At 38.8% G+C, this 26,649-nt stretch overlaps 1 protein-coding gene across 1 annotated transcript in view; it reads left to right on the top strand.

Moving 5' to 3' along the window:
* The first annotated feature begins 10,113 nt into the window (after positions 1-10,113).
* SLIT3 (slit guidance ligand 3) overlaps positions 10,114-26,649 on the top strand; it is a 538,149-nt gene continuing 521,613 nt past the window's right edge. Inside the window, exons 1-2 of the mRNA XM_072873643.1 lie at positions 10,114-10,366; positions 10,696-10,946. Coding sequence (XP_072729744.1) covers positions 10,762-10,946 — 185 coding nt within the window. The 5' untranslated portion in view covers positions 10,114-10,366; positions 10,696-10,761. The remainder of the gene's footprint in view (positions 10,367-10,695; positions 10,947-26,649) is intronic.

Raw genomic sequence — 26,649 nt, 5'->3', positions numbered from 1 at the left:
CTGTATCAACTAACTTAACTTTCTTTATATTTTTCTAAACACAATCTCAATTTTTATTTTTAAACATACATGGAAACTGAAGCATGACATTTACTAACATAATTTCCTGTCTTAGCCCTTAATTGTGAGGATGATGGTCTGGGAAAAGACAAATACATTTTCTGCACAGCATCTTGGCAAAGAATTCCATCTGTGATGTGCATTTTGCTTTTCCTGGTGTTTAAAGACACATGATTATATATGACAGCCAGTAAAGAAGGCACAAGATCCAGTAGAAGACATTTTAAAGAAAGGGAGCAATAAAGTAAATTTATTAGACTACTGCTAATGAAAGACTGACCTAGAAGCATTTAAAGAAGCATAGAAGAATCATTTAAAAGAAGCATTAGACTACTTTTAAATGGTATATAGTAAGTATTTATTCTGAGGCATAAAACCTCAAGCTTAGAAATCATCCTGGATATGAAGCCAGGTTTTAGAGTCATTGTAGGTCAAATTGGTATTTTGGCATTCAGCAACAAGTTTTAGTAATAATGTAAAGATTTAAAAGGTAATCACGTAAGGCCTTTTTTTGGTAATTTGTATTCTATTTGTGAAGGGGGTTGTTGAAGGTGAATTATAAAATGGTTCAGTACATCTTGAAGAGAAAATGATAGAAAAAGAAATTAGATTATGAAATCCTGAGACAGTTCATACATAAAGTTATATAATTTCAGGATTTATCTGCTATTTCTTCCACAGTGACAGTGAATGAGGTCATATGTGCATGAATTAAAATGTATTTGAAATTAGGCCCACTAGATGCACAACAGGAGCACACTGTCTTTTGGAGTTCTCTGAAAGGTGTTTCAAGGGTAGGATCATGACGTTGATAATCTGAAAGGTGTTCTACCCTATTTGCATCTCATGGTACTGCAGGATTTAGGGATTGATCATAATACTCCTGGATTAGTGGATTAGTTTAATTTGGACAGTGACCCAATAATTATGTTATTTCTTGTAGTGTCGTCTTGTATGTGCTAGACCTTTGCTGACAGGAGGAGATACAGTTCTTTTTTCTCCCTAGTATCAAGGTAAAATGTAAGAGTTGCCACCAGAAAGAGAAGCTTTATTTTCTAAATTTGTTCTTTTGTTTCCATATGTTTGCAGGTTGATTAAAGGAAACATAGTTGCACTTTAAAAACAATGTTTCTAGACAATTTCAAGTGGCTTCTCTTGAGAAAAGGCAATTATAACCAACAGGAAGATCGGCAAATAACGTGTTTGGCCTAGAAATAACTATCTTTTTTAGAAAGAGGAATGTTCTTAACATTTAAGGCTTTCAGTTATACTTTTAAAATTTATTAACTCTTAAAATTCCAAAACTCTGAGCAGATCATTCTTAGTGTCTGAAAGTGCAAACAAATGTCAAAGCAACACTTCTGAGTCTTTTGTGGCCATTGAGGTCATTAAATTAACAGCTTTCCAATTAGTGACCGTACTGGATAAAGACTGCTTTCATTCCAATGAGTTTAGTAATCTTCTCTAGCACGTGAAAGATCAAGCTGGAAAACTACAATGCAAAGTACTTTGTAATAAGCCATTATGAAGATTTGCAGTTTTCTTTCCAAGTGCTGTCTTGAAAGAAACTATGCAAGATAGCCTCTGTGACCTAGAAAATCAGACAAATCCTTTTTTGCTCTCTGTCCAGTGTGGCTGGTCAGCTTATTGTCCTGATGTTTACAGTTTTGTTGTGAAATTTCTTGTACTCTTTTTTTTTTTTTTTTTTTTTTTTTTCTTTTTTGGGGGATGGGGATTCAGAATTAGGAAGCCCAAACAAGCAAACAACCCCCAAAATTTATAAACTACAGATTAAATTTTCCACTTCAAAAGCTTTGCATAAAGCATTTTCAGATCTTTCATTCTTTGGCTTTCTGGCCTTTATACAGTATGCAGAGTAGATATTGAAGAGTACTGTTAAAAATACTATTCTACAGCCATCCAGGTCAATATACACACAGAATGTAAACACTTACAGGGAAAATTTGACATTTTCTCTAGTACTTTGCTTTCAATTACCATATCCATTAAAGACATCCATAAGGGGGAAAAAAATTCTATTGTCAAAGACCACAAAATGTTCACATTTATAAAAATATTGCATATTTACAAAATACTTCTAGTTCTTGATGTTTAATGTAGACTTTAACTTAGACCAAAAGTAATACTTGAACCACGCTTTGTAAAGCTCAGACTGCTATATAACCTTTGGTGTATTATAAATCTTTATGAACTAGTAAATGGAGGCCAGAAGGCTGACTTGCCAAGGTCAGAGCTCATAAGTAACACAGAAACAAAATCCAGGTTTTCTGGTTCCTGCTTTAAGCACTAGATATTTCCTTTCTGTAGTCAAAAGAATTTTTTAATGTTAGTGTGTTGACATAATGGGGATCTAGCTGCCTAAGCTTTACATTGAATGCATTTTTAAACTTCTAATATGTTATTGAAAACTTTTCAACATCAGGGGTTGGGAACCACTGTATTGTGAGCAGGTGAAGACATGAACCTCTGATGCCAGCACATGCTAAATGGTATTTTACTTCTATTGCTGCAATTCTAGGAAGCTACTGATGCTTCAAAACAAGACAGTTCTGTTTTGACGCATTGAGCTATGTGAACCATCCACAGCTGAGATAATGAAATGTTTCACATTGTGGCAATGGCATTGTTCATTCTGTGCACAAGTGTTAATAATATTCAATCAAAATATCAAAATACAGAAGTTATTAATAACAGCTTTGAATGCTTTATTTTCTCCAAAGCTGCCAAGGCTTTCAGATTAGCTTCATCCTCCAAGACAGTGTAAGGTAATAAACACTTTTTCAATGTGAAAAGGCCTCATTTAGGGTAATAGGTATATATTGCCCCATCCTTCTGATTTGGGTTCCAAACTGAGGAGCTAGTCAAATCTTGAAAACTTTAAATATTTATTTTAGGTTATGAAGATGATTGATAGTCTCTATCTAAAGGATTGCTTTGTCTCAAAGTATGGAGTTGTTAGCTCTTGTCCAAGAGAAGTATTCACTTCTGAGCCTACTGCTCTGAAAACTTCTGCTTTTAATACACTTCAATGGCTGAGCTAAGAAGCCTGTGTTTGTATTTGTTTTTCTGGACACCTTCTCTGTTTACTTCTCAAATACCTTTTTGGGGTGAGAAAATGGATATGACTTCTTTCTGAATGCAAAACTGTTATTCAACAGGAGCTTTTACTTTGGATCTAGGTACAAGTAGCCTCTAAATGTAAGAAACTATTATGGTTTTTTTTTTTTTTGTGGCAAGTTTGTATTGTTATGAACAGTGCATCTTCAGCATATTCATCCACTAATCTTTCTCTTAAATCGTACTATTTTTAATCATTTTCCACCACTGAAACTACTGTGAATTGTTGCATATGTGTAAAGGTTGTTAGTATTCTTTATGCCAAAGTACAAAGAGAGAAAGCATGTTTATGCCAGAAACTGGTAATGACTTGTATATGAAAACAGTGTTTCTAGACTGTCTTAATCATTGATGGTAAAGTGTAGCTATGGTTGTACCCCTTTAACTGATTTTTTTTTTTTTAACAACTGCTGGTGTAGACAGCCATGAATTATGAATTATTATGCCTTGAATAATTAAAAAATAACCACAAACCCCAGATTTCCTCTAATGCAGAATCTCTTAGAATTGCTTAATGTCAGATTCTGGCTGAAACAAAACAACACAAAGCTAAGGAAATACTGTTTCATTGTTTCATACAGCAGTGAAGGTCATAGATTATACATTTTGAGTCTCCAATCTCTCCTGTAACCAGTGCCAAAACTTGCTACACCTTGCATCAGAAGTAACACCCTCAAGCCTGAAAGGGTGCTGTGCTGTGGCCTCCTTAGACTTTCATGTGTTCCACAAGTATTTAAATTATTTAGATTTTCCAACTAGTTCAGCACTTTCTTACAGAAGGCTATATGCCCTGGAAATAGAATGAAATGCATTGAATATTGCCTGCTATGTGCAAGCCATGTTCATATTGATTGCAGCCCTTAATATAAGAACAAAATGCTCATCTATTAGGTAGCTTTTGTGCACTAAAAGCATATAATAATAGGTCTTGTTTTGTATTTTTTTTTCTCCTTTTCTCTAGTATTTACTTAAATGCTGAGTATGAAGCAGAAAAAGCTATAGAAAGTTGTATGTGGATGTGAACTATGTAAGACAAAGGTAACTCAATAGTTAATACTCTATAGTTGATGGAATATATGGCACAGTAAGTAGCAGAGAGAATATAATGTGGAAGGCTTTCTAGGTTGTTTCTGTTGTATGATACAAATCTAAACCAAAAGAACCTAATTTAATGGCTTTTAGTGGAACTACTTTTTTGTTTTCTTCATAAGCTATAATTAAAAATTATTTAACACATTTAAAATGTTTTCAGCAATGGTGAAGGTGCATGATCGCTTCTCAATGATAGTCAATTAGCTTTCTGCTGCTTCCCAGTTTGACTTCAACTACCTGAGCAATAGCATATTAGGCGCTACAATAAGGAGCAGGTAAATTCCATACCATCCATTATTAGAATTAAACTGACAGAATAAACTAATTCCAAATTTCAAGGACATTTGCAATTCTGTCTCTGAATCTAAGCAAGAGAGCAAATAGATGGTTTATTAAGTTTCATTCATGATCTGCATAATTACTATGAATGGGAGTCCCACTCAAGTGGAAGAAATCCTGTTTAAATTCTTTGCTGCTCAAAGTTACTGCTCTTTTTGCATACTGTGTGGTGAATTGGGGTATGCCAGGTGACCCAGTGACATAAGTTTTCTTTCATGGAGTCATCTTCCTTATTACCACATCTCAAAAAGGGAATGGATTTGTGAGTAAAGATGTACAGATGGCTAATATTCATGTTTTTATTCTGTTTGAGGGGAATATAAGGCTCTCTTCAATTGCTAGACTTTCCAGTCCATCTGATGTTTCATACCAAGCAGTAGCCTTTAGTAGCGTCTTAGATCTGATAGTTGTTTTCATTTTATAGTTTGATTATTTTAAGAGCAGCTAATGCTTATTTCAATAAGCATAATATTTAAAAACAAAGGCACAGGTAAAAACATTGTTTGCTCAGCCTAACACATTCTTAACGAGGAAAACAAAACATTGTTTTCTTAGTTAACAAAAATAATTAACATGAAAATATCTTTATAAAAGCCAATATTCAGTGTTTAATTGATAATTAATTTTCCCCTTGAAACGGGAGTAGAAAATACCAGTTCCTTTATGAAACTTGTGGCATTAAACCCCTGAGGGCTCAGATAGACTTGTAGTGACAACTATAGTCTGGTTTAGCATCGATTGAATCTATTTTTCTTCTCTGTGGTGCTATCATCTTGCTATTGTTTATTTTGACCCTAGTTTTGACGACATCTGCATATGCATTTTAAAATCTCACAGGTTCAAAGAGTATTTAACCTCTCCAAACGACCTATGTGCAATACGTAGCGAACCCTCGGCGTAAGATCCGCGCAGGAGACCTTCACGAGGTAGCGGAGGAGTACCTGCGTGGGAGCCGGGGAGGGCGGCAGCCACAAGAGGGCATCGTGACACAAGGTAGGCTCTGCCTGCCGGGGCGGCAGAACTGCAGTCCTGCTCTGGCCTTCGAACTAGGTGTCCCGCAGTTCGTGCGGTGGTTATGGAGAGCATAACTGAGTGCTTAGATGCTGTGTGCTCTGAAATAGCGTGGCAATATTGCCATCTGTCATATTAAACCTATGTTCTATTTCTAGCTTCTAATAAAAATCAGGTTCAAATTCCTTAGCATTGACAGGGTTCTCAAGTGTCAGCCTTATGTCCTTTTTAGGTAATGTACTGAGATACTTTATTTAACTTGCTGCCCAAATGATTGCATCAGTGACTTTAAAATTAGGCGGAGTTTGAACTTAGCATGTTTAAAATGCACACTTCAGCTTGATCATGTGACAAAGCATTAAGCGATGTGGTGGATGAGCTTGAGTGCTCCTCTTTGAGCTGTTCAGGGAGCCTTGTGACTGAAATGATAAGATTCAAGGCTTGATTCCTTTGAAGCGATCAAAATTACTCATTTCCTCTCCACCCTCCTAGTTACTGGTGGAGATGGTGGAGGCTTTGTTCTGTTGTGCAGGTAGTCCTGCGCAGTATGAGATTCTGTGATGGTCTTTTATTGCTTGAACCACAGTACCATATGCTTGGATTCCTTAGACGGGTCTTATTTTTTGCTCATAAACTTTCAGATTTCAGGACTTCAGCCAGCTGACCAGGCCCTGCTACAGTTCCCATCAGGCCTCTAGACAACTGACTGTTGTGTATGCAAAAAGTACGAGCATTTGGGAGCCATCAGATTTACTGCACATGTGCAGGCCACATGGACAACACAAGTGCAGTGCGTCCTATGTTTCTCAGACATGTCACACTTGCTACACAGCGTGTGCACATGCATAACTGCCCAGGAAGTCCCTGACAAGAAACATGGTGACGTTATGCATACCACACCATGAAATGTATCTTGAAATTAACTCTAAAACACTTGTTGTGCTTGCATGTTTTGTGAAGAAGGTGGTGGAAGTTCAAAATTGCCTAGAGAAGTGATTTTCTTTCACTTACCTCTCCCCAAGCAGCTGTCATGATCTTCTGTTTTTGTCCACCCTGCCTTTCTGCTCCTCCCAGAATTCAGCTCTCTTCCAGACTGTAAGTGGTATTAAGGGTACTATTGCAAGGTGGAGGTAGTGGTGGAGTCGGTGAGGATATTGATGGCAGGTTCAAGAGAGAAGGCAGCTACAGAACTGCTCAGGTGACAGCACTGCTTGAATGTAAATATACTCTGAACATCTGTTTAGTAAATGTTCTTCCATACTAAGAGAAAAAAGAAAAACTACTTTTTTTCTTACTTGAAAACAAATAGATTAAATAAAAATATTTATGTATTAAATAGTTTCCAAATAGATGCAAAGATGTTCTAAACACAGTGAACTACTCATTTTCTAAGGAAATGACTACATTTCTTACTGCAGAAGCAGCAGGCAAGATTTAAATCCCTGCTGAGTAGACAGCACACCTTTGATAATAATCTTGTTTGTAAGGAGTTTTACATATATGGAAATTTTGGAATTTTCTAATACTTCAGGAAATAGTATGGATAAAAACTGTCCCACTTTAGATAGCTTCATAAAAATAACTTACTTGTTTAAATTAGTATAACTACAAATAAAAAACACGTTATAGATTCAGTTTATTCCATAATCTGTTGTTTTGTGCAGTTTTGTGTAACACATGCTGTGCTGACCTCTGCCAACTCCATACCGAGATATGAACAGTCACTCATTTGCCAGCTTCTAGCAATTGCCAGGAGCCAGAAGCCATAGTAGATGTGTGAAGGAAAAACAGCAGAGTCAACACTCTGCTTCACTGTGGTGTGTTTTGAGAATATGTGACCATCTCCTTTTAAGAGCTGTTTTAACCGGAGTGTAGGAAAACATGCCTCTTAGTTTTTATAATAATTAAATGTATTTCAAGGATAGGCTTGACTGTACTTCCATCCTGAGGTGAGGGGTGCGTGCCTCTCCATATGGCCATCTTTGTAGCGGGGAAGATGCTTGCTAGTAAACTAGAACAGGAAAAAAAGTCTTTCTTTGGAATGACATTGCCTGGCTGCTAAGGAAAGTTAGGTTCCAACAGAAGTATTTCCACTGCTTGAATGAGCTAAGGATGTATACCTTCAGTCTGTGTGGAGGAGACTTCAGAGCTTTCAGAGTACTTGGTCTTCCTAAGCAGTGTAACTTCTGTCTTGTCTGGTCTGAACCAGCTGTTCCATGTTCAAGAGCTGATCTCTTGTAGACTAACACTTGATTGAGGGTGCTTGCCTCAGAATAGATAGCGATGAGTGTCAATGACATGCCTGGAGCTGTCTGTGCTTTTGCACTCAAGAGGGTAAAGGAGACGAATACAGTTCAAGCTCATACAGTTATCATTGCTGCTTTAGGTACTGTAAGGCTGGAAGAGGGGTTTGTTGTGGCTTTGCCCCTTACTTCATCTGTTAATGCTGGAGGCTAAAGTGATCTTCCTCTGCCTTTTGCTCCAGGAAAGAAGAGGTTCAGTTGGGGATCCAGACAGAACTACACACACCTTCCCAAACTTTTGGTTTCTGTAGATTTGGGAGAGGTGGGAGAATAGTATTTTCTAATCTGTTCTGAAGCAGCATAAAGCAGCCACTTAAAGGAGTGACAGTTGAGTCCCTCTGTTCATTTTCAAACCTTGCGTCATTTGTCACTGAGCCTTCTCGCATTGGATACTGCTATATAAGGACCACTTAGCTGAGCTTTTGGTCTAGTCATGCAAGTGGTTCAATCTTAAGGCTTGATCAAAATGGTTTCTATATAAAAATGAAATTTCTCATGTAAATAATTCACTATAAAATGAGAAAATCACTTTATTGCTTTTTCTGACAAAGACCAGGAGAGGTGAAGGTTAACTTGTGGTCTTGCATGTGCTCTCTGGCAAATTTATCTTCACAGGGAAATGCTTTATAGTGTCAAGTCTTTGCTTATTAGGGAGGGCAGTAGACAAGTAGCTGCTTTGCTGGCTGCTTTGCTGGTAAAGGGGGACATTTAACTGGTTTGGGCAAAACCAACTATCAAGGTGGGCAGGAACGTCTCAAGTAATTACAGATTTCAGTAATCAAAACACAAAGCAAATGTTGCCAGAAATGAACAGGTATTTAAGATGTGCTACTGCACACTGGAATGCCATGTCCATATCTTATGGTGAACATCTTACAGTGTTTTTTTCCTACAAGCCCTTTACTTAAAATACTAAATTTTTATGTTTGTAGAAAAAAGCTGAGAACACATTTTGAGCACAACCTGAGAACTTGAGTCCTAATGTAACTTAGCCTTGTCAAATCTTTGGAGGGGATGTGAGGGTTCCATGGTAATGCTGGCCATGATCCCTGTTGAATTCTGGAAAGGAAAACTTTTCCCTACCTGCAGGAGCAGAGCCTAGGCTCCATAGTCATGGACCAAGAGCTTGTGATGTAGATGAAGAACAGATTCTCTGTGTTCCCAAGTATGTTATGCATAAACGTGCCTTTTGAACCATTTTTAAGTGTGCAAAAGAAGGAACTAGGTATTTTGAAACAGACAGGTTTTCATGATGTGCATACACCATCTTTATTTTGGCTCAGGAGCTCACTGTACGTGTATGGTGTACTACAGGGAGAACCCTCCCGTTAACAGGCTAAGACTTACCTTAAAAATATGCCTTCTTGTGTGTCTCCCAGGACTCGCAATTTTCCAAGTAATTGCTAAATGCTATCAAATCTTCAGGGAGTGCTGCATTTTTTGGTGCTTTTTTAGTACACTTTAGGTAGAATGTTCTGAGCCTCAAACTACGTCAAATCAGAACGGAATTACCACGTGAAAGCAGCCTGCTTTGCCTTATTCCTAGAAAACTTTGCTGCAGTTCAACTTGGCGCTGAAGTTTAGAGCTCGACGCACAGCAACGACACCGGCGAGGTACAGAGGCCCGGAGTTGCTCCGGGCAGCCTCGGCCCCCCGCGCCCAGGGCTCGGACCGGGAAGGTGACCGAGGCCGCTCCGTCCTTCCCTCGCAGGAGCCCCGGCGGACGGTGAACGTCCTCTTTCCGCCGCCAGAGGGTACTCGGGGAGTGGGAACGGGGCAGACAAAAGGAGGCGAATTCCCCTCAGAGGGGAAACTTGAGACCGCTTCACGCAGCGCCGGAGCGCCGGGCGGTGGCTCCCGGGCCGCAGCCCGCACATTCCTGTCCGAAACCCGAACCGGGGGAGGGGGCCGGCTCGCCCCGACAACGGGAACCGCGTTCCCCTGCCGCGGCGCCGGGCGCGGAAGGGGCTGCGGGGCGCAGCCGGGGTGCGCCGAGCACCGCTCCGCTGCAGCGCCGGCCGCTCCGCCGGAGCAGCGCGGCCCCCGCGCTTCCACCCTCCCTCCGCTCCGAAAGTTCAGCCGTTTGGTGACGTCAGGGCCCGCGCAGCCAATGGGCGTTGCGGGTGATATTTTGGGAGGGGGGAGGGGTGGCACCGTGCCGCGGGCGCTCGCCCGGCTGCCATGCACAGTGAATGGAGAGCGGGCGGCCGGCGGGGAGCGCAGCAGCGGGTGGGAGCGCCGCCGCCTCCGCCCCCTCCGCCTCCCCTCGCCGCCTCCCGGTCCCGGCTCCGCCGGCCGCCTGCGCGGGGGTGCGGGCCCGCGGCGGCAGCAGCCGAGCGGCGGGAGGGAGCGCCTGAGGAGCTTGCGGCGGGGTCGCTTTGAATTCCCAGTCATCTCCTGCGCGGGTTACCTGCCCGGCCCAGGTGGGGCGATGCAGAGCGGAGGAGGCTGCTTTGGAGATTGCCGCCCCTTCTGATGGATGTTTTGTGTGTGTTTACCTCCGCTCCCGGTTTCTCTTTCATCTGAGGACGCATCTGGCTCAAGCTCTGTTAAACTGTCTGCCTTCTGGTGCCGTTCGTAGATAACAGAAAGAAACCTGAGCCCGAAAGGCAATTCCCCACCTTCGTTCCACCTAACATAACCTTTTCAGGCGCCTTTGAAGGTTTGCTGGTGCTCCGGCGATGATGGCAGTGGTGGGTTCCCTTGGGCTGTACTAAGAGCCTCTTGTTTTCTTTTCCCTTTCTTCTTAGAGGCATTTCATTTTTAAGGGCCGGCTGCTTGCGCACACTTTTATACCCACTGAAGTGATCGAGAAACCATGTTGTCTGGTGGAAGAAGTGCGTTCCTGTGCCTTGGAATGATCTTGAGCTTTTGGAGCTCCATGAGTTGGATGCCTGTTGGAGGATGCCCGCATAAATGTACATGTATTGCTTCCAACGTGGATTGTCATGGACTAGGACTCAAAACTGTACCGAGGGATATTCCCAGGAATGCAGAGAGACTGTAAGTAAAAATTATTAAGGGCTCCTCAAGTACTTGTAGAAGCATATGGGATGAGTTTCTGAACACCTGCCTATCAAGTGCAGAGTACATACTAACAGCAGTTTCAGTAATCAAACACGGATTAATGTTTTCAGGAGGGAAGGGGAGGAGCCTTTAAGAAGTTACAGCTATCCTGCTGCTGTTCTTGCTTTTTTTTTTTTTTTAAAAAAAAAGCAGTTTCAGAGTTTCACATTTTTTCAGTTTCAGTTAACATCTGATTGGGTTTTGCAGTGACTTGCTTGTAATGGAGTTGAGAGCTCTACATGGAGTCCTCCCAGCAATAATAATTGTCAATGCAAGCACCAATTTAAAATGCAATTAGAAACCTGCGTGTTTTCACCTGATGGCTAGTAGCAGTTTCTCCTTACTTTCTCCTCATGGTGACTTCATCACCATGGAAAAATCGAATACTGCCATAAATTAATTCAAATGGATAAGGAGTCCTATTAAAGCAGCCTCTAATTTCTGTTTTAAACTGGTATGGGGAAGCTGGTTATTTCCTTTTTAATCTACTTCAGGGTTTATGATAATAGTGTAATGTTGCGGGGTGCTCCCAACCTCAGCATGGGAGAATGTAATGAATGTGTTCATAGTAAATCTTCTGTATCATAAGTTCTCGTGAATTTTTTAGTTGACTCTATTTGCTGAAGTTTCTAAGGAGAAAGCTGAAAGCAAACTTCAGTTCTCTGATACAGTTCTGGCACTCGCTTGGTGCAGAGGACGGCATCTCTGACATTGCTTAATGCATAGCATATGGCATATTTCAGAGAATGCCCAGTGCTAGATATGAAGATGGCCAGAATGGAATGTTAAACAGAGCTTCAGCGTGGCTCTACACTGGGCTCCACGGATGACCTCAGGAAAGTGCAGTTAGTTGAGCCTTATGTGGATTAGCTGATAACTTAAAATGTTTTTGAACTTGTAAGCAAGTGCTGTAGATTGTATGGCCTGACTTCTTATTTTATTTCCTTCTGGGTCATAGAGTTGGGGAAACTTCAAAGTCTCAAGCAATTTTTCCTCCAAGAAAGCAAGCTGGATGAGATTACTAAGCAAACAAAGTTTTTGTGCATAGAGTCCTCTTAAAGGCGAAGTTCTGTCTCAGAATGAAATTTTATAGCATCCTTGAATGTTTCTAAATGAATTTTATAGTGCTGAGAGTTCTTAAATGATAGCAATATGCAGATTTCTTACTACACTATTCTACCATCTTTAATGTTTTGTGGCCATATCAGCCTTCCTTTTAATCCCAGCTGTGTGAACAATAGTTTTCAGATGTCAGTATTGTAGAAAGCTTAACTTCGGTGCATGAAACTGTACGCTCTAAAATTGATGGGTGGCAACCTGGCAGTTTAGGGACAAAAAAACTCCCCAACCCCAAAACAACAAACCCCACAATAAACCACTACCAAAGTAGTATACCAAGCCAGTCAGAGTAAGTAAGTGTGGTAACACAAATGTTTTGTATGCTTCATTGGTGAGGAGTGTTTGCATAGTTTTAAGAGTCAAGGGCTAGAATTAAACTTTTAAATTTCAGGTTAAAATGATTCACAAATGCAAGGTTAGTTGGCCACCTGAGAAGAATTTAAAAATGGTAATTTGATAACAAATTCATTGGGGACTGAATTCATTTTGTTACTGGGTTTCATTTGTGAGAATGTACTTAATAGAGATGTTAACTTTCCTTGCCTTCTGGAAGAAGTGAAGCCAAAAGAGTGAGTTTCTTGGCCTTGGTATGTTAAGTGTTAAAAAGAATGAAAGAAAGTGTAATCACTGTGCTCTTGGTCCTGATAATTTTTGGTGTTACTCTACAGATTTAAAATTTAGATTAATGGCTGCATGAAGAACAATAGTAGCTATTTCACAATATTCAGTTTGAATTTTTAACCTCAGAGATATACTACTGATAAATATGAAATGTAGCTGTGTTGGATGTTTTGTTTGTTTGGTTTGGTTTTTTAAAATAGTGTATTATTGGACCATTCAGTGGCTGAAACCTTGTGGAAAAAGCATGCAGAGGATCATGTAGTAACACATTATTCCAGATTTTTCAATACTGTCTTCACTTTTTATTCTGTTCGTTCATCGTGAGCCTTTCACTGGTTTTTATAGGGTTCACCGTCATCTTCATTACAACTGTGTTTTAAAGCTTATGTCAATTATTTCAATTCTAGATTTCTACTAATTGCACTAACATGAATTTTCTAATGTAAGCAGTAGGGAGAAAAAGACTTTATATTCCTCTGAGTTTAAATTCTGCTCATTGGTGCCATCAGTCAGCCACTGGATATATCAGAGTATCTCATTTTTCTCTGTGGTCCACAGCAACCTGTAACTGTTTATGACACAACACTGGGTTGATGTGTAGTCTTTAACTAGTTTGTTTAACCTGTAAGTAAAACCAAATTGATTATATCTGAAATGACAAAGATATTTTTAATCTCGGAGAAATGTTTATATGTTGGGAAGGTAATTTTAGCAAGTTTCTTGATGGCCACACACCAAGTGACTTTTTAGACTCTTATGCTATGAAAAGGTCTTCACTTCTTTCTGCATTCTCTTGAGATAAAAATTCTGCTTACCTGTTCAAGTTGGAAACTTTTTGCTTTAATTAATAAGTGATCTAATGGCACCACTTTAAAATATTTTGCCACTAAGCTTTTAGAGTTATGTTTGTACGAATGTTACAGATTGTTTGGGCTAGTGGAGCCAAGTTTAAATAATATTTAATTTGTGTTAATATGAAACCCCAGGAAAACTGAAAATATAACATTAAGGAAAAAATGGGAAATCCCTTTAGGGGAAAAAAAAAATTCCTTATTGAGAAGTTCTATTAAATGAACTAGTGATCATCTTCTGATACCCCAAGAAATGGGCATCACCAGAGCTTTGATTACTGATTCTTCATGAGAAATGTGATGCATGCTTTCTTTTCTTTTCTTTTTTTTTTTTTGAATGCTTTGAAGGTGTAATTTTTGTAAAGAGTTGTACCTGTGATTTCTGTCTTCAAGGGAATCCACAAATTAACCAGTGATCCCAGAAACAGAGTTGTAAAACTATCCTAAACTTTTTTTATACAGATTTGTCTTTAATAGTAGCTTTACAAATATAGAAAGTAGTATTAGGTTTGCGTTGCTGTTTACATTGTTATTACGTTCTATGATAGTCTTCTAATTGTATGGTATAGATTGAAGCTTTTGCCTAGTTAGGTTTTGTGAGGAGCTAAAAAGAGGTGAACGTTGTATACTACCACACAACAAAATGACTCAGTCTGGAGAAAATAAGTGGTGAAACAAATATTTGTCATTTCCAAGGAGTAACCTTCCATTTACCTTTGTTCTAGAGAAGGAACCCTCAGAATAGCCATCATCTCGCACAGGAAATGAAACATGAAATTAGGTCTAAGACTTTTCCCCAAATTGCAAGATGTGATGCTCCACAGAGGACCTTGTACATGAGCAGGATGATATAGCTGACCTTGTGGCTTTTCATTAGTATTTACTGATCCATTCCACACTTGCTAAATAATTTAACATCCTACCAAAAAAATAAGTTTATAGACCTTTTGTGTTGTGGAGAAAACTAATAATTTAATAGTTAAATTTTGGGGATGGGTACAGTGATTCTTTTATTTAAGCTATGCAACTGATAAGATGTTTTGTGCTAATAAAGGAAGCAGTTAGGGTTTAGAAATTAAGAATATGTAAAGACATCCATAAAAATCTTGAATCTTTTACCTTTCTGAAAAGTTCCTTAGGATTGCTTCATCAAACTCCTCTAATCAGAGTTTGCTTAGCAGTGCTTCAGTTCTTATATGTGATTTTCTATTTATGTAATTTTCTTCAGTGGAAATGTTTTCTATATATGTAAAATATTATACATGTGGCTTTTTATAACACTTAATAATGCTGATAGTCGAGTTTAGTTTGAGACGATGTGTAAATGCAGTGAGCAGATCAAAGTCACCTGCTTGACAGTTGTATTCTTCAGCTCTGAAAGGAACAAGCGATAGGGAGAAACTGCTCAGAAGTCTTCTGGGTCAATATCTGCTTTCTGTTTGAATATGAAGCATAAGCCTTTGTGTTTTTCCTTCCATTCATGTGTAGTTATCTCCTTGTCTTTTAGGAGCACATTTTATATATATATTTATATATACATATAAATATATGTATATATAATACAAAAAATACATTAAAAACATGTATATACATATATATTTATATACATATAAATATATATATACACACACACACATATATATATATATATATATATAATGTGCATTAAAAAAAGTTTCTTTGGAGAATTTAGCCATGTTTGAGTTCTTGATGAATTTATACTTGGTGGCTTAGATTCTTGTTTAGTTGATAGCTCTCTTATGTTAATCGTTGTTTTGTTTTGTCTTTTCCTTAGAAGGATTCTTTACCTTGCTCAATTGATAAAGCTTGCAAGACTAATCTGTTCTGTGCTTTGTCTGAGTAGCTAAATTGAGTGTATCCACATTTAGGTGCAATTTAGAAGCTTAGTCATCTGCTTACTCTGGAGTTTTCATGTGGTCTGGGGTTTCTGTTATACAAATATATTATTATGGTGTTTTTGGCCTAGGTGCGTGTAGCTGCTGAAGTTGCACCGGCTTGTAATAAGTCTTCAACTTCCTCAATTTTGTCTCCAAATTAAATCTAGGCTCCTGTCTTGAATGCTTCCATATTACTGCAGAACGCAATGTTAAACACATGCAAATATAATTATACTGACTCTTACATTGACATTCTGTTTTTCTAGAATTCTTCCCACTAGGGATTACCAGTCATTTGTGTAGTAATAGTCTCCAAAACCTTGCATGGAGCCTTTCCCCTCCCCCCACCCCAGGTCATGTGTCAATAAGTAGACATACATGGCTTTGGCTTCGAAGAGCTTGCTCTCGGAGGTACTGATCCTGGGAAAACTTGACTGAGTTGCTTAATTTAATTTGGCTACTTCCCTTTACTAACTTAATGCTGACTACTTGTGTGTGACTGGACATTGACATGGACTTGTATAGGACCAGAGTCTTGCACTACCTCGTTTTGAAGTGATGGAAACGGGAAGGAGGATGAAATTAGCTATTGTAATTTGGTAGCTACAGAAGCAAATAGTGGCCATTGCCATGTTGTCTGTATTTGTTTGCACAAATTTGGATTAGATTCTGAGATCAAAGGGACCAGACTACTTACTGCAGGATTTTTTTAGTGAGTTGCTCTGAGACTATTCACTTTTTTCATATTCTTGCTTTGGCAGCTGAGTATTGATTCATGCAAAAGAATTAGGTGAAAGGAAAGTTGCCCCTCTAAAGAACAGCTGTTGTCTTTTAGGAAGTCCTAAAATATAGGTGATGAGTATTGCTTTTTCCCCCTGGAATTTGTGTGTGTATGAGTTTGGGGAAGTGTGTACCAAAGTCGGTACAGCTTACCTGTACAGATGGATTGTGAGTCCAAAAATAAGTAAATCCTAATACTCTTTTATTCTTACAGTAATCTGTATAAAAATCCATGTTTGTACACTGTCTGTCACTTGTAAGTTGATTGCTATGAAGTCATTTGACCTTCATAGTGAGTATTATTAGCAGTTTTTTGGAATGTCACTGCCAAGCTTTTTTTTTTTTTTTTTTTTAGTTCAACCATGTCCAGTTATGTTTAAAACAAAAATAACCTGTCCTGCATGGACATTAACATCTGATATGATTTGTTGTCTGCATTTCAGTAGTATCTAAGCTATTCCTCAGCTTCCACAGAGCAGAAAGAAAATGGTTTTCCCACAGAAATCTCACAAGATGCTTGGGGAGTTATAAGGATGATAAGGGAAAAGAACTTGACTCTAATAAGGATATTCAATGAGTAAGTTTCAGCCATTGTCTGTTAAGAATTGAGCTTGTTTACTGGAGAGACTGTTCAGAAGACTTAAATCGGGATGTATTCCCTCCCAGGAACAAATAGCTCAAATGACTTGAAGCTTAATTTTTCTAGAACTCTTGATATAGGTCTTGCGGTGCCCACAGTGCTTGATTTCCCTTGGCTGCCTGTTGCTGCAGCTGGTCGTTTAAAATTAATAGCTTTTGCCTGGTGGTAGTTTAGTGGGATTCATTTTTCCATGATTATAAGATTTAATTATTTCTGAACAAAGGTGGAGAATAGAAGCCATTGGTTGATATTGTAGTTATGTTGGCTTACGCTTGATTCACTAGAACTTAATGGAAAACTGTTTTGCTTAGAGTTCAAAGTTGAAATGTGTCAGGATCCTTTCCTAGTCAACTGTGTTGCTCTTTGTTTTCCACATATTACACCAACTAATGGTGGTGTAACGTTCAGATAAATTTTCTAAGAGCTCTCTTTCACTTTGGCTGAGGACTGCAGTTGACCACTCAAGTAATTTTTGAAGCAAATCAAATAGTTTAATTTGAGGATTTTTTAAAAAAATATTTAATGAAGAAGTAAATCACCTTGCTCCACACAGTAATTCCTGATTTTCTGTACCTTTTAATTTTTTCCTTACTTGCTCTCTTTCTCTGAATTTGAACGTACAAAATATAACTAAGTCTTGTTACTGAAGTAACTTGACTAGCTGTTTCTGATTCAGAATAATTGTGAACTTGCAAGTGCTGGAACCTCTTTTGTCTTCAAAAGTGCCTCCAGCCTTATGAGGTACTACACTGTAGCAAAAACTCTTTGTAATTAAACGGACGATTCTTCCTTTCTAAGTTAACCTGAAACACTCAAATGCCTTATATGAAGTGCAGGTCTGCTGCTGGAATTTGGTCTTGATGTAAGCTTCACTGTGTCCTGTAATACTACAAATATTGAATTATCTCAAATGTTGTGTTAACCTCAGGAAGAGGTTGTGGAATGTTCTTCATAAGTAACCTAGTACTTCTTAGTACTAGGTACTAAGTACTAGGACTTCTTTCACCTGTTTGCTCTCTGCAACTACAGACAGATGCTGGATCAGGTAAAGAATTTCTGTGGCTCAGTATTGAAACCCCTTTCAAGAGTGGCTGATCTTCTATGGCTGGGGAGAAAGTGTGACTGTGATCAAGTGTGCTTCTCCAGTGCTAGCAGATCATGTATTAGTTTTAAGTAGAGACAACTTTCTGGTGGATGCTTGATGACGGCAGCTGTAGGAACCAACATGCACATTCTCTGTCTTGCAGTTCCACAGCTCCCTAAAGGGGCTTCTCTTAATTTTCGCTCCTGCAAGACAAAGCAGTGTTGTTTGTCCTCTTCAAGTTGAGACAAAGCGAATTTCTAACTTCAGGTGAAGAAGGAAAGGAGTCAGGATAACTTTGGTGAGAAAAGCTAAAGTGAACTTCAAATGGTAAAGCTTTTTGAAGAAAAATAATGTTGGCAACATCATGGAGAATGACTAGAAGTAATGTGTGGCAAAGATTTCTTCAGGTGATTGTCCGTACGTTCCTATTACACGGATGTATAGAGCAGTGGTGTTCAGAAAATGTGATCATGATAGGGGTAAATTTTGTGCCCCATCCTCTTGTGAAGTCTTTGAGATAGGCTGGTAGAATGGCTGTCCTTGGCTCCTTTCTGCTCCTTGGGTGACAGGGAGTTTCTATTAATTCTTGTTGATTCAAGTGCATTATTATAATACTATATGGATTTTGGCTTGGGGCTGCTGTTGTCACTCGCATCCCTTTTACGCTCATTAACAGGTTTTGCTTGCCAGTGTAAGGCTATATCAATTTGACTTTTTTGTTTGTTTTTAAGTAATTTTCAGGATAAGAAATGGCTGGGTTCTAGTAATATTCTGGTTGCAACATGGCCCAAGCTATTCTGTTTTCAGTTTTTTTAAAGTCTTTTCTCCAGAGATCTGTAATGCTCTATTTTCAAATCTGTTTTCAATATTGTCCGGTCAGATGTATCTTTTAAGATCTTGAATGGCTCTCATCAATGGCAAGAACTACTTCTTCCCCATTGAGAAATGGCCTTGTAAGCAACTGACAGTCTTTTCTAATGGTACTAAATACATAAAAGATCTATCTACCTATTTACATAAGGGGAACAGGTCTGTGGTCTTGTACTTAGAGTAAACTTCAGATGAGTTGAGGGCCATCTCTGTAGAAAAGAGAGTTTAAGAAGCTGATTCTTACCTCTCTGCCAGTTATTTTCAGCTTTTTTCTGTTTTGGTGTTTTTTTTGTTTTGTTATTTTTTTTACCCCAACTGAAACTGGTCTGTCAGTTGTCTCTGTCAGAATAAATTTGTCTTGTATTTCGGTTTTACACCATCTGTTTGGCTGCAATATATGTTTCTAATCCTATGACTGATAGATTGCTGGAGCTTTTAATTAGATTTTTACTTTACTTCTATCTGTAAGTTGCTTCTTTTTCTGAGACCTTAATTTAATTTTGTCCCTCAGGTGGAAATCATTTTAACCAATGGCGATATTCTTTCCTTTTCTGTCATTGATGAAGGGAGCATTTTCAATAAACATCAGTTCAGTTAAAATGAGGTAGAAAACTCAGTGTTTTAAAGCTGGTCTTGTCTTGACTTTCCATCAAGCAATCTGCAAAACCTACCTGAAATCTACTTCTAAATTGATTTCAGAATTTGTATTGCTTACCAACTCACTTTTACCTATGCTTCCGTGAAAACTTGCAATACTGTTGCAGAAATGATTCTTAACTTCTTATGTCAAAGGGACTTATTAGGAGACCCCCCTATGCTTCCTGCAGAGAGGCTGGTATGACTGCCTTCCTACTTCAGTTGCATGGTGAAGAATCAGCCTTGCAGAAGTAGTATCAGGTTACTACTGAAGACCCTCAAACACCTATTAAATGTGTTTAGAGTCCAAGCAACACTGAGAATTTTGGGAGATAGCATTCTTATCGTTGATACCTCACTGGCTGCTATGTGGACTTGTGTTCATTCCAGTTCGAGGTGCAAGGCTTTTAGCAGTGATGCTATATTTAGTCGCCATCGTTGAGTCGCCATCCCTGGAAGTATTTAAAAGACGTTTGGATGAGGTGCTTAGGGACATAGTATAGTGGTGGTCTTGGTAGTGTTAGGTTTACGGTTGGACTCGATGATCTTAAAGGTCTTTTCCAACCTATACGATTCTGTGATTTAGGAGTTTAATTGGAGAGACTTTAACCCTCTTCTGTTGTGTGGGGATATTGTAGTGACATTATGCTGTGACTGTACACACAGGCTATCGTCCAAAAGAACAAGACAAATCAGTTGCCTGTAATTTTTCAGAATGTTTTCTTTGTATACCTTCACAGTTGTTCCTGTCTACATGGGCAGAAGATCAGTGGTTCTATTTCAACCAGGGCTCCATGTAAGTGGAGGGATAAACTGCTCTGGAGGTTAATGATTTGGAGATCAGTAACCCATTTTAACAGCCTGTGAACATGCTTGTAGAAGGGGGAGGGGGAATGGTGATGAACTCCATTTCTGACAGACTTTTTTTTTTCCTTCCGATGCTCTTGTTTGGGAGGAACTGTCCTCATTTAAAAAAAAGAAAGGTCACTTTGCAAAATTTTAAATATGCTGTAATTTTCATGGTATCGGTTAAAAATATGTAATGCAATTAGGCTGCTTTAGAGTTAAGGACAGTGCCTGCTGTTCTGATCAGTACTGTTTCATCTGCTTGTCTTCATCCCTTTGCTCTTTTTGTCTTTGCTGAAAGCCCTTTGGTACTTCTTTGTTTGTACAACACTTAACATGAAGAAATCTTGAGCTGTTGTAAGGGTGCTCCTAGGCATGATAACAGAAATGGTAATAAATTTCATATTAGTGAATCTGAGGTTCTGATCTCCAAAATCATAGCACTGTAAAATGCAGTTTTTAATTTCTGGCTCCAAACTCTTCTTTCCAAGAGCTAGATTCTGTCAAGGTTGACTGCTTGACTGGCGGGGGAGGGGCCCAGAGTGGAGGGGAAGAATATGTGAATGAACATTCTCATGAAATGATTCAAAAGCTAAACATTTAACTATTATGGAAATAACATGCTGAAAATAGAGGCATAGGTGCATTCTTGTGCATACTTATAGTTAGAGGACTATTTCTTAATCCTTGTTTTTTTCAGTTGGTCTTTTTCCTTTATTCCTGTGGCTGGTAAGGAATGTGTTAGTTAACTTTTACAAAATAAATGTATTAGTAGATTGTAAGGTATTACTGGCTTATGTTGTTATGGGACCCTAATAAATAACCTTGACAGTTTCAAAAGATACAGACAGTAACTAGCGACCCTTATGCACTTTCTCAGGTTATAGTAAAATGAAATATTTTAAGTCAGTTCGGCAAAACTGTCTACTGTATTGTTTTCACTGACATTTTGTCTGGGTATGCACTGGTAAATAATGAACAGTTCTTCAGATATTTTAGCAGCTTTTAAAGTTGAAGTAGTACTCAGTTGAGAAGTACTCAGTCTGTCTGGCAAAAATGGTTATTAGCATTAGCAGTAGATATAGTTTAATATATTACGTAATACTGACCTAATACAAAAACTTGACTTGGAAAAGCTTTTTCCACAAAAAACTTTCCCCAAAGTAGAAAAGATTCAAATTCCTAACTTCAGTTTTTCTTTAGAGATTCCAAAAAGCTCATCCTAACATGAAAGACATTTCCCTAGACTTTAGTAATCACGTTCCTTGGGACATGCTGTCTTGTCAAAGATGAATGACCAAAGAAATTCTCAATTGTTATCCAGAGCTCTATGCTATGTAAGAATATAATTTAGCTTTACGTTAATGATTTTTTCCCCCTTACAATATGAAAATAGCAAACAGCACAGAATCCTTGTCTGCCAAAGGTTTGATTGCCCATTCTCTCTGTTTTAGAGTATGATACATAGCATATAAAACTCATATAACAAATGTGGTCACATGACATCAAGTCCATTAAAATTAATCACTGCTTATATGTGTACTGGTTGTCCACAGATATGGAGACACTAATGTTTAATTAAAACAGTTGTAGTCTTTAAATATGACTCTGAGAAATTTTAGCAAGAAAAAGCTTTTAGCTTGCATCCTGAAAGCAGTTCAAATGTCTTGTGCCTTCCTGTTAGTCATAAAGCATGTTTTGCCTGGACTTTAGTGGGACCTTAACTTATGGATTTTCCCCAAATTTATCTTTCATCTCTGTGATGGTTTTGGTTAGACTGGGGAGGCATTATATTAAGTACATTTTTTAAATGCTGATTTTGGAAAAACCTGGATGAAAGATCTTTGCTTGGTGAGTGTAGCAGTGGTTACAGCATCACTTAGCAAGGTGGGAACTTCTGGGTCACAAGTTTCTCTGAAATAGTTGTAGAGTAATGAGAAGAGGCTAGCTGTCTCATCCTCTTGAAGTAGTAGAACTGGTTAGAGATGGTGTTTTAAGAATATAGCTGGGGAGCAAAAAAGAGAACTAATTGTAAGGAAATAGTACAGGGAAGCAATTGAGCATTTCTGAAATGCCTAAATAAATGCAGTAAGGAGGTAAGCTGGAGACAAGAATGAAGTGGCGAAACAAATCACAGAAGTAAAATTCTTGAGCAAAGAAAACTTGTTTTCCAGAAGTGGAAATAGATATTGAGAAATAAAACCCTCAGGCAAAGGCCGGTTCTTCAGAGTGAGATGAAAACACACATCTGGATATAAGTTTCTCAGATAAGTATGTGAAAGTATAAGAAACAGCCCAATTATCCTTTGGAGTTGTGAGTTTTAATAGATAATGTATGAAAAGGCAGCAAAAGATAAGGAGCAATCAAAAGTGTTTTATGGATTTTTTTGGGCAGTTGTTTGCTTTTTGGTTGTGGTTTGGTTTTTGTTTGTTTTGTTGGTTTTTTTCCCTGGGAAGTTCTTTAGCTAATTGCTTATGAAGTTTTTTAGAAGTTGAAAATGTGTTACTCCCAGTTGACATTAACTTCATTTTATAGAATAGATATTTTCCACAGTTGTTCTTCCATAGTTTGTAGGTATGTAATAGGCTTAGTGCAAAGTGGTTTTATAAGCATGAGTCATTTCAGTAACTTGAAACATCAAATATGTGTGCCAAGTCTTGTTTAGAAAAACTTGAGTTTTGTGTTCATTTAGCAAACACTGTGAAATCAATTCAATTTCACTTCAGCAAGTCAACTGTTGAAAACCAAAAGCTGGAGGAGGACAGGGTGGGACAGAGAAGGTGGGAATCTACTTGAGAAGGAAGAAAACTGCTTGTGGCTGTAACATCTGGATGCTAACTTGGTCAAGACAATACACAACTTCCTTCAAAATTTCATTTTATATATTAAAACTCTCCTACATCTTTTACTGCAACTTCTTGGCTTAATCTGCTCCTTAGTGGCTACGATAGATGTACACTCAGTGTGGTACTTCTTGGAAGGGATAGAGTTGGTGGAATGGGATGCTTGTTAAATTAAAAAAAAACCCTGAACAACAACAAAGAAACCCCCGAACACAAACAAAGATCTCTCTTACCTTTCCAGGAAAAGGTCTCCTGGGAAGAGTTTCTAGTCTGTGCATGTCTGAAAGTGAGCAAGGAGATGAAATCAAGGCTTGATTTTTCATGTCAGGATTCACTAAAATCCTTTTTCTGTTGGTAGAACTTTTTTCCCAACTCATCAAGAATTACAGCAGTCAGAAGCAGGTGTGAAATATTTCAAGTCCTATTTTCAAGTCCTATCATCAAATTGTCTGTATTAGTGAAGAGCACCTAAAGAGATAGCAATTTCTTCACTGCATAATATTCAGTCATGTACTACATAGTTAAGTGAAATATAGACTTAAATGCAAACATCAGATATTGTTTCTGGAACACAGCAATGTGAATTTTGCTGAAGTTTACGTGCTTCCCCCCTCCCCCCCCCCCCAGATGAGCCTGTTGTGATTGATTGTGTATAGAAATAAAAACACAAAACCGACAAAAAAAGACAAGTGTGTAGAAGAGTCAGGGTGAAAAACAATCTCATGAAAGATAGTAATTTTTGTCAGTCCATGTTTCCCACTTTATTTATTGCATTATGTTCTAGAAGTCCTTAATTAACATTAAATTAGCATTAAACACACGGGAGAAATTATTAACATTTTGGGAAAGTATAAGTGTTTGCCATAAATTGTAGTAATGACGTTAACTCTGAAGAATGCTCATTCTAACCCCTCATACGAACCCCTCACCTCCCCCCAAAACAAAACCCAACACATGTTTTACCCTTTTCTTTGTGGAATTGAAAATGTGGAATCATAGAATCTTTAAGGTTGGAAGGGACTTCAGGAGGTCTCCTAGTCCAGCTTCTGCTCAAAGCAGAGTCAACATGGAATTCAGACCAGGTTACACAGGGATTTGCCCACTTGGGTCTTGAAAACCACAGCACCATTATGCAACCTGTTCCACAGCTTGACTCTCCTGATAGTAACAAGGGTTTTTTTGTAAACAGCCAGAATCTCCCCTATTTCAATTTATGATCATTGTATATCTTATGCTGCGTACCTCAGTAAAGAGCCGTGCTCCATTTTCAGAGTAAACCTTCTGTCGGTTTTGGAAGACTGCTCTTCAGTAACCCAAAGCCTGCCCTTCTCCAGACTAAACAAGCTAAGCTTCCTCAGACTCATCTTATGTAGCCAAGTCCCTTGATCATTTCAGTGGTATTTTACTGGACTTGCTCAAGTTTATTAGCATCTTTCTTGGACTGGGGTGCTCAAAACTGGACATAGTATTCCCCGTGTAGTTGAGAAAGACACTGTTCTCCCTTAATCCACAGATGTGGTTTCAGCATAGAAGGCAGACAGGTTAGTCAAGCATGATTTAACTTTGGTAAATCTGTTGGCTATTTTTAGTCATCTTCTCTTCTGTGTGCCCAGAAATTGCTTCTAATAGTATTTGCATTGACTTTTCCAGGGACCAAAATGAAGCTGATGCTGACCAGGCTGCACTTTGCAATATCATTCTTTTTAACTTTTTTGAAGACAAATGTAATGTTTATCTGTATCAGAGATGTCACAGCAAGGCTGCTCTTTATCAGCCAGGTCTCTCTGCACCAACAGAAGCATCCTGTCTGTTCCCGCAGGCTTGTAAGGGTCAGGATTTCTTAAGAGATGCTTGATTTGATCCTCTGCCACTACTAGCTGTTCCTCTCCTCCTTGAACCTTGTCTTTAGGCACAAAGACTTGGGAGACTGTGTCAGTGAAGACTTAATGCAAAGAGGGGGTTGAGCACCTCAGTCTGTCACTAAACCATCATATCTTCCTTATTCTTTTATAGCTAATGTACTGCTAGAAGCTTTTCTTGATGACCCTTGCCAGTTTGAACTCTAGCTGAGCTTTGACTTTCCTAATACCGTCACTTAATGTTTGGGCAATGTTTCTGTACTCCTGTGTATCATACCCTCTCTTCTGCACTGGAGCTCAGTCACGAGATGCCTGTTTAGCCAAGGTGGTATTCTGATACACCTGCTCATTTTCTTCAGTATCTGGATGGAGTGTTTTTGTGCTAAGGTTATTCTAGGCTGCTTCTCACAGGATGTCCCCCATCGATCCTCTGAATTCTGAAAAGTTTCAGAATTCTGCAAAACTGAATTCTGCTCTCCTGAAGTCCAGGGTCTATGCTGTGCTACTTACCCTCCTCACACCCCTCAGCATTTTGAATGTCATTGTTTCATGATCAATAAAGCCAAAGATTCTACTGAATATCTCACCCCCAACTACTTAATCATTTGTGAGTAGCAGATCAGGAAAATTTAACCCATGGTTGGCCCATCTAGCATCTATTTTAGGAAGCTATGTCTGACACCCTCTGGAAACCTCCGGACTTGTTTGCCTACCCCTGTGCTGCCTTTTTGGCAAATATCAGGGAGATTCAGGTTCCTCATAAGAACCAGGGTCTGTGATCTGGAGACTTCCTCCCGTTGCTTAAAGAGAAGTGTAGTTCCCTCCTTCACCATGAGTGGGTGGTTGGTAACAAACTTCTACCATAATGGCACCTTCACTGACCTCTCCTATGATCCAGACCTGCACATTCAATGGGACTCTCGCCCAGTCCATAGAGGAGTTCCAGACATTTGAGCTGTTCCTTCACATGAAGGGCAGCCTCTCCTCCTTCTCTTCCTTGCTTGTCTTTACTGAGAACCCTCTATTCAACCATCACCAAGCAGACATACGACTACAAGAGCTGTCCCACCATGTTAGTTATTCCAATGGTGTTGTATTTCTGCATCTGTAATCAAAACATTAGCTCTTCCTGCTTGTTTCATAAGCTTTGTATTTGTGTACTGGCACATGAGGTTGTGCCAGTACAACCTCTTGACCTGTTTTATTCTTCCTGCAGGCTCTCTTTATCTTTCACAAGGGCACAGAAGACACTATCAAGTGAGATCTGGAGCACATAAAGAATAACCACAAAACTTTGGGGACAAAGGTGAAGGGCACGGCAGTGTAAAATGTACTGTTAGAACATTATTCTGCCAGCATAACATTTCCTTTATATATAATAAAATCTACAAACTATAGTAATTAATCAGGAGTTCCCCCAGGCTGGGACAAACATGTATTTCCTTGGAAGAAACAGAGTACTTGAATTACTCGGTCCATTGTGCTGCCTTCTGCAGGTCTTGAGTCCTACTTTCAACAGCAATCTGCTCAGTGGGGAATTTGGCCACTGCACAAGTTGCAAAAGGTAGGGTTTTTTTCTTGGTGTTTTTTAA

Source organism: Ciconia boyciana, chromosome 9, assembly GCF_034638445.1.
Source record: "Ciconia boyciana chromosome 9, ASM3463844v1, whole genome shotgun sequence".
Classification (NCBI taxonomy): Eukaryota; Metazoa; Chordata; class Aves; order Ciconiiformes; family Ciconiidae; genus Ciconia; species Ciconia boyciana.
This window is presented reverse-complemented; position numbering and strand designations above follow the sequence as displayed.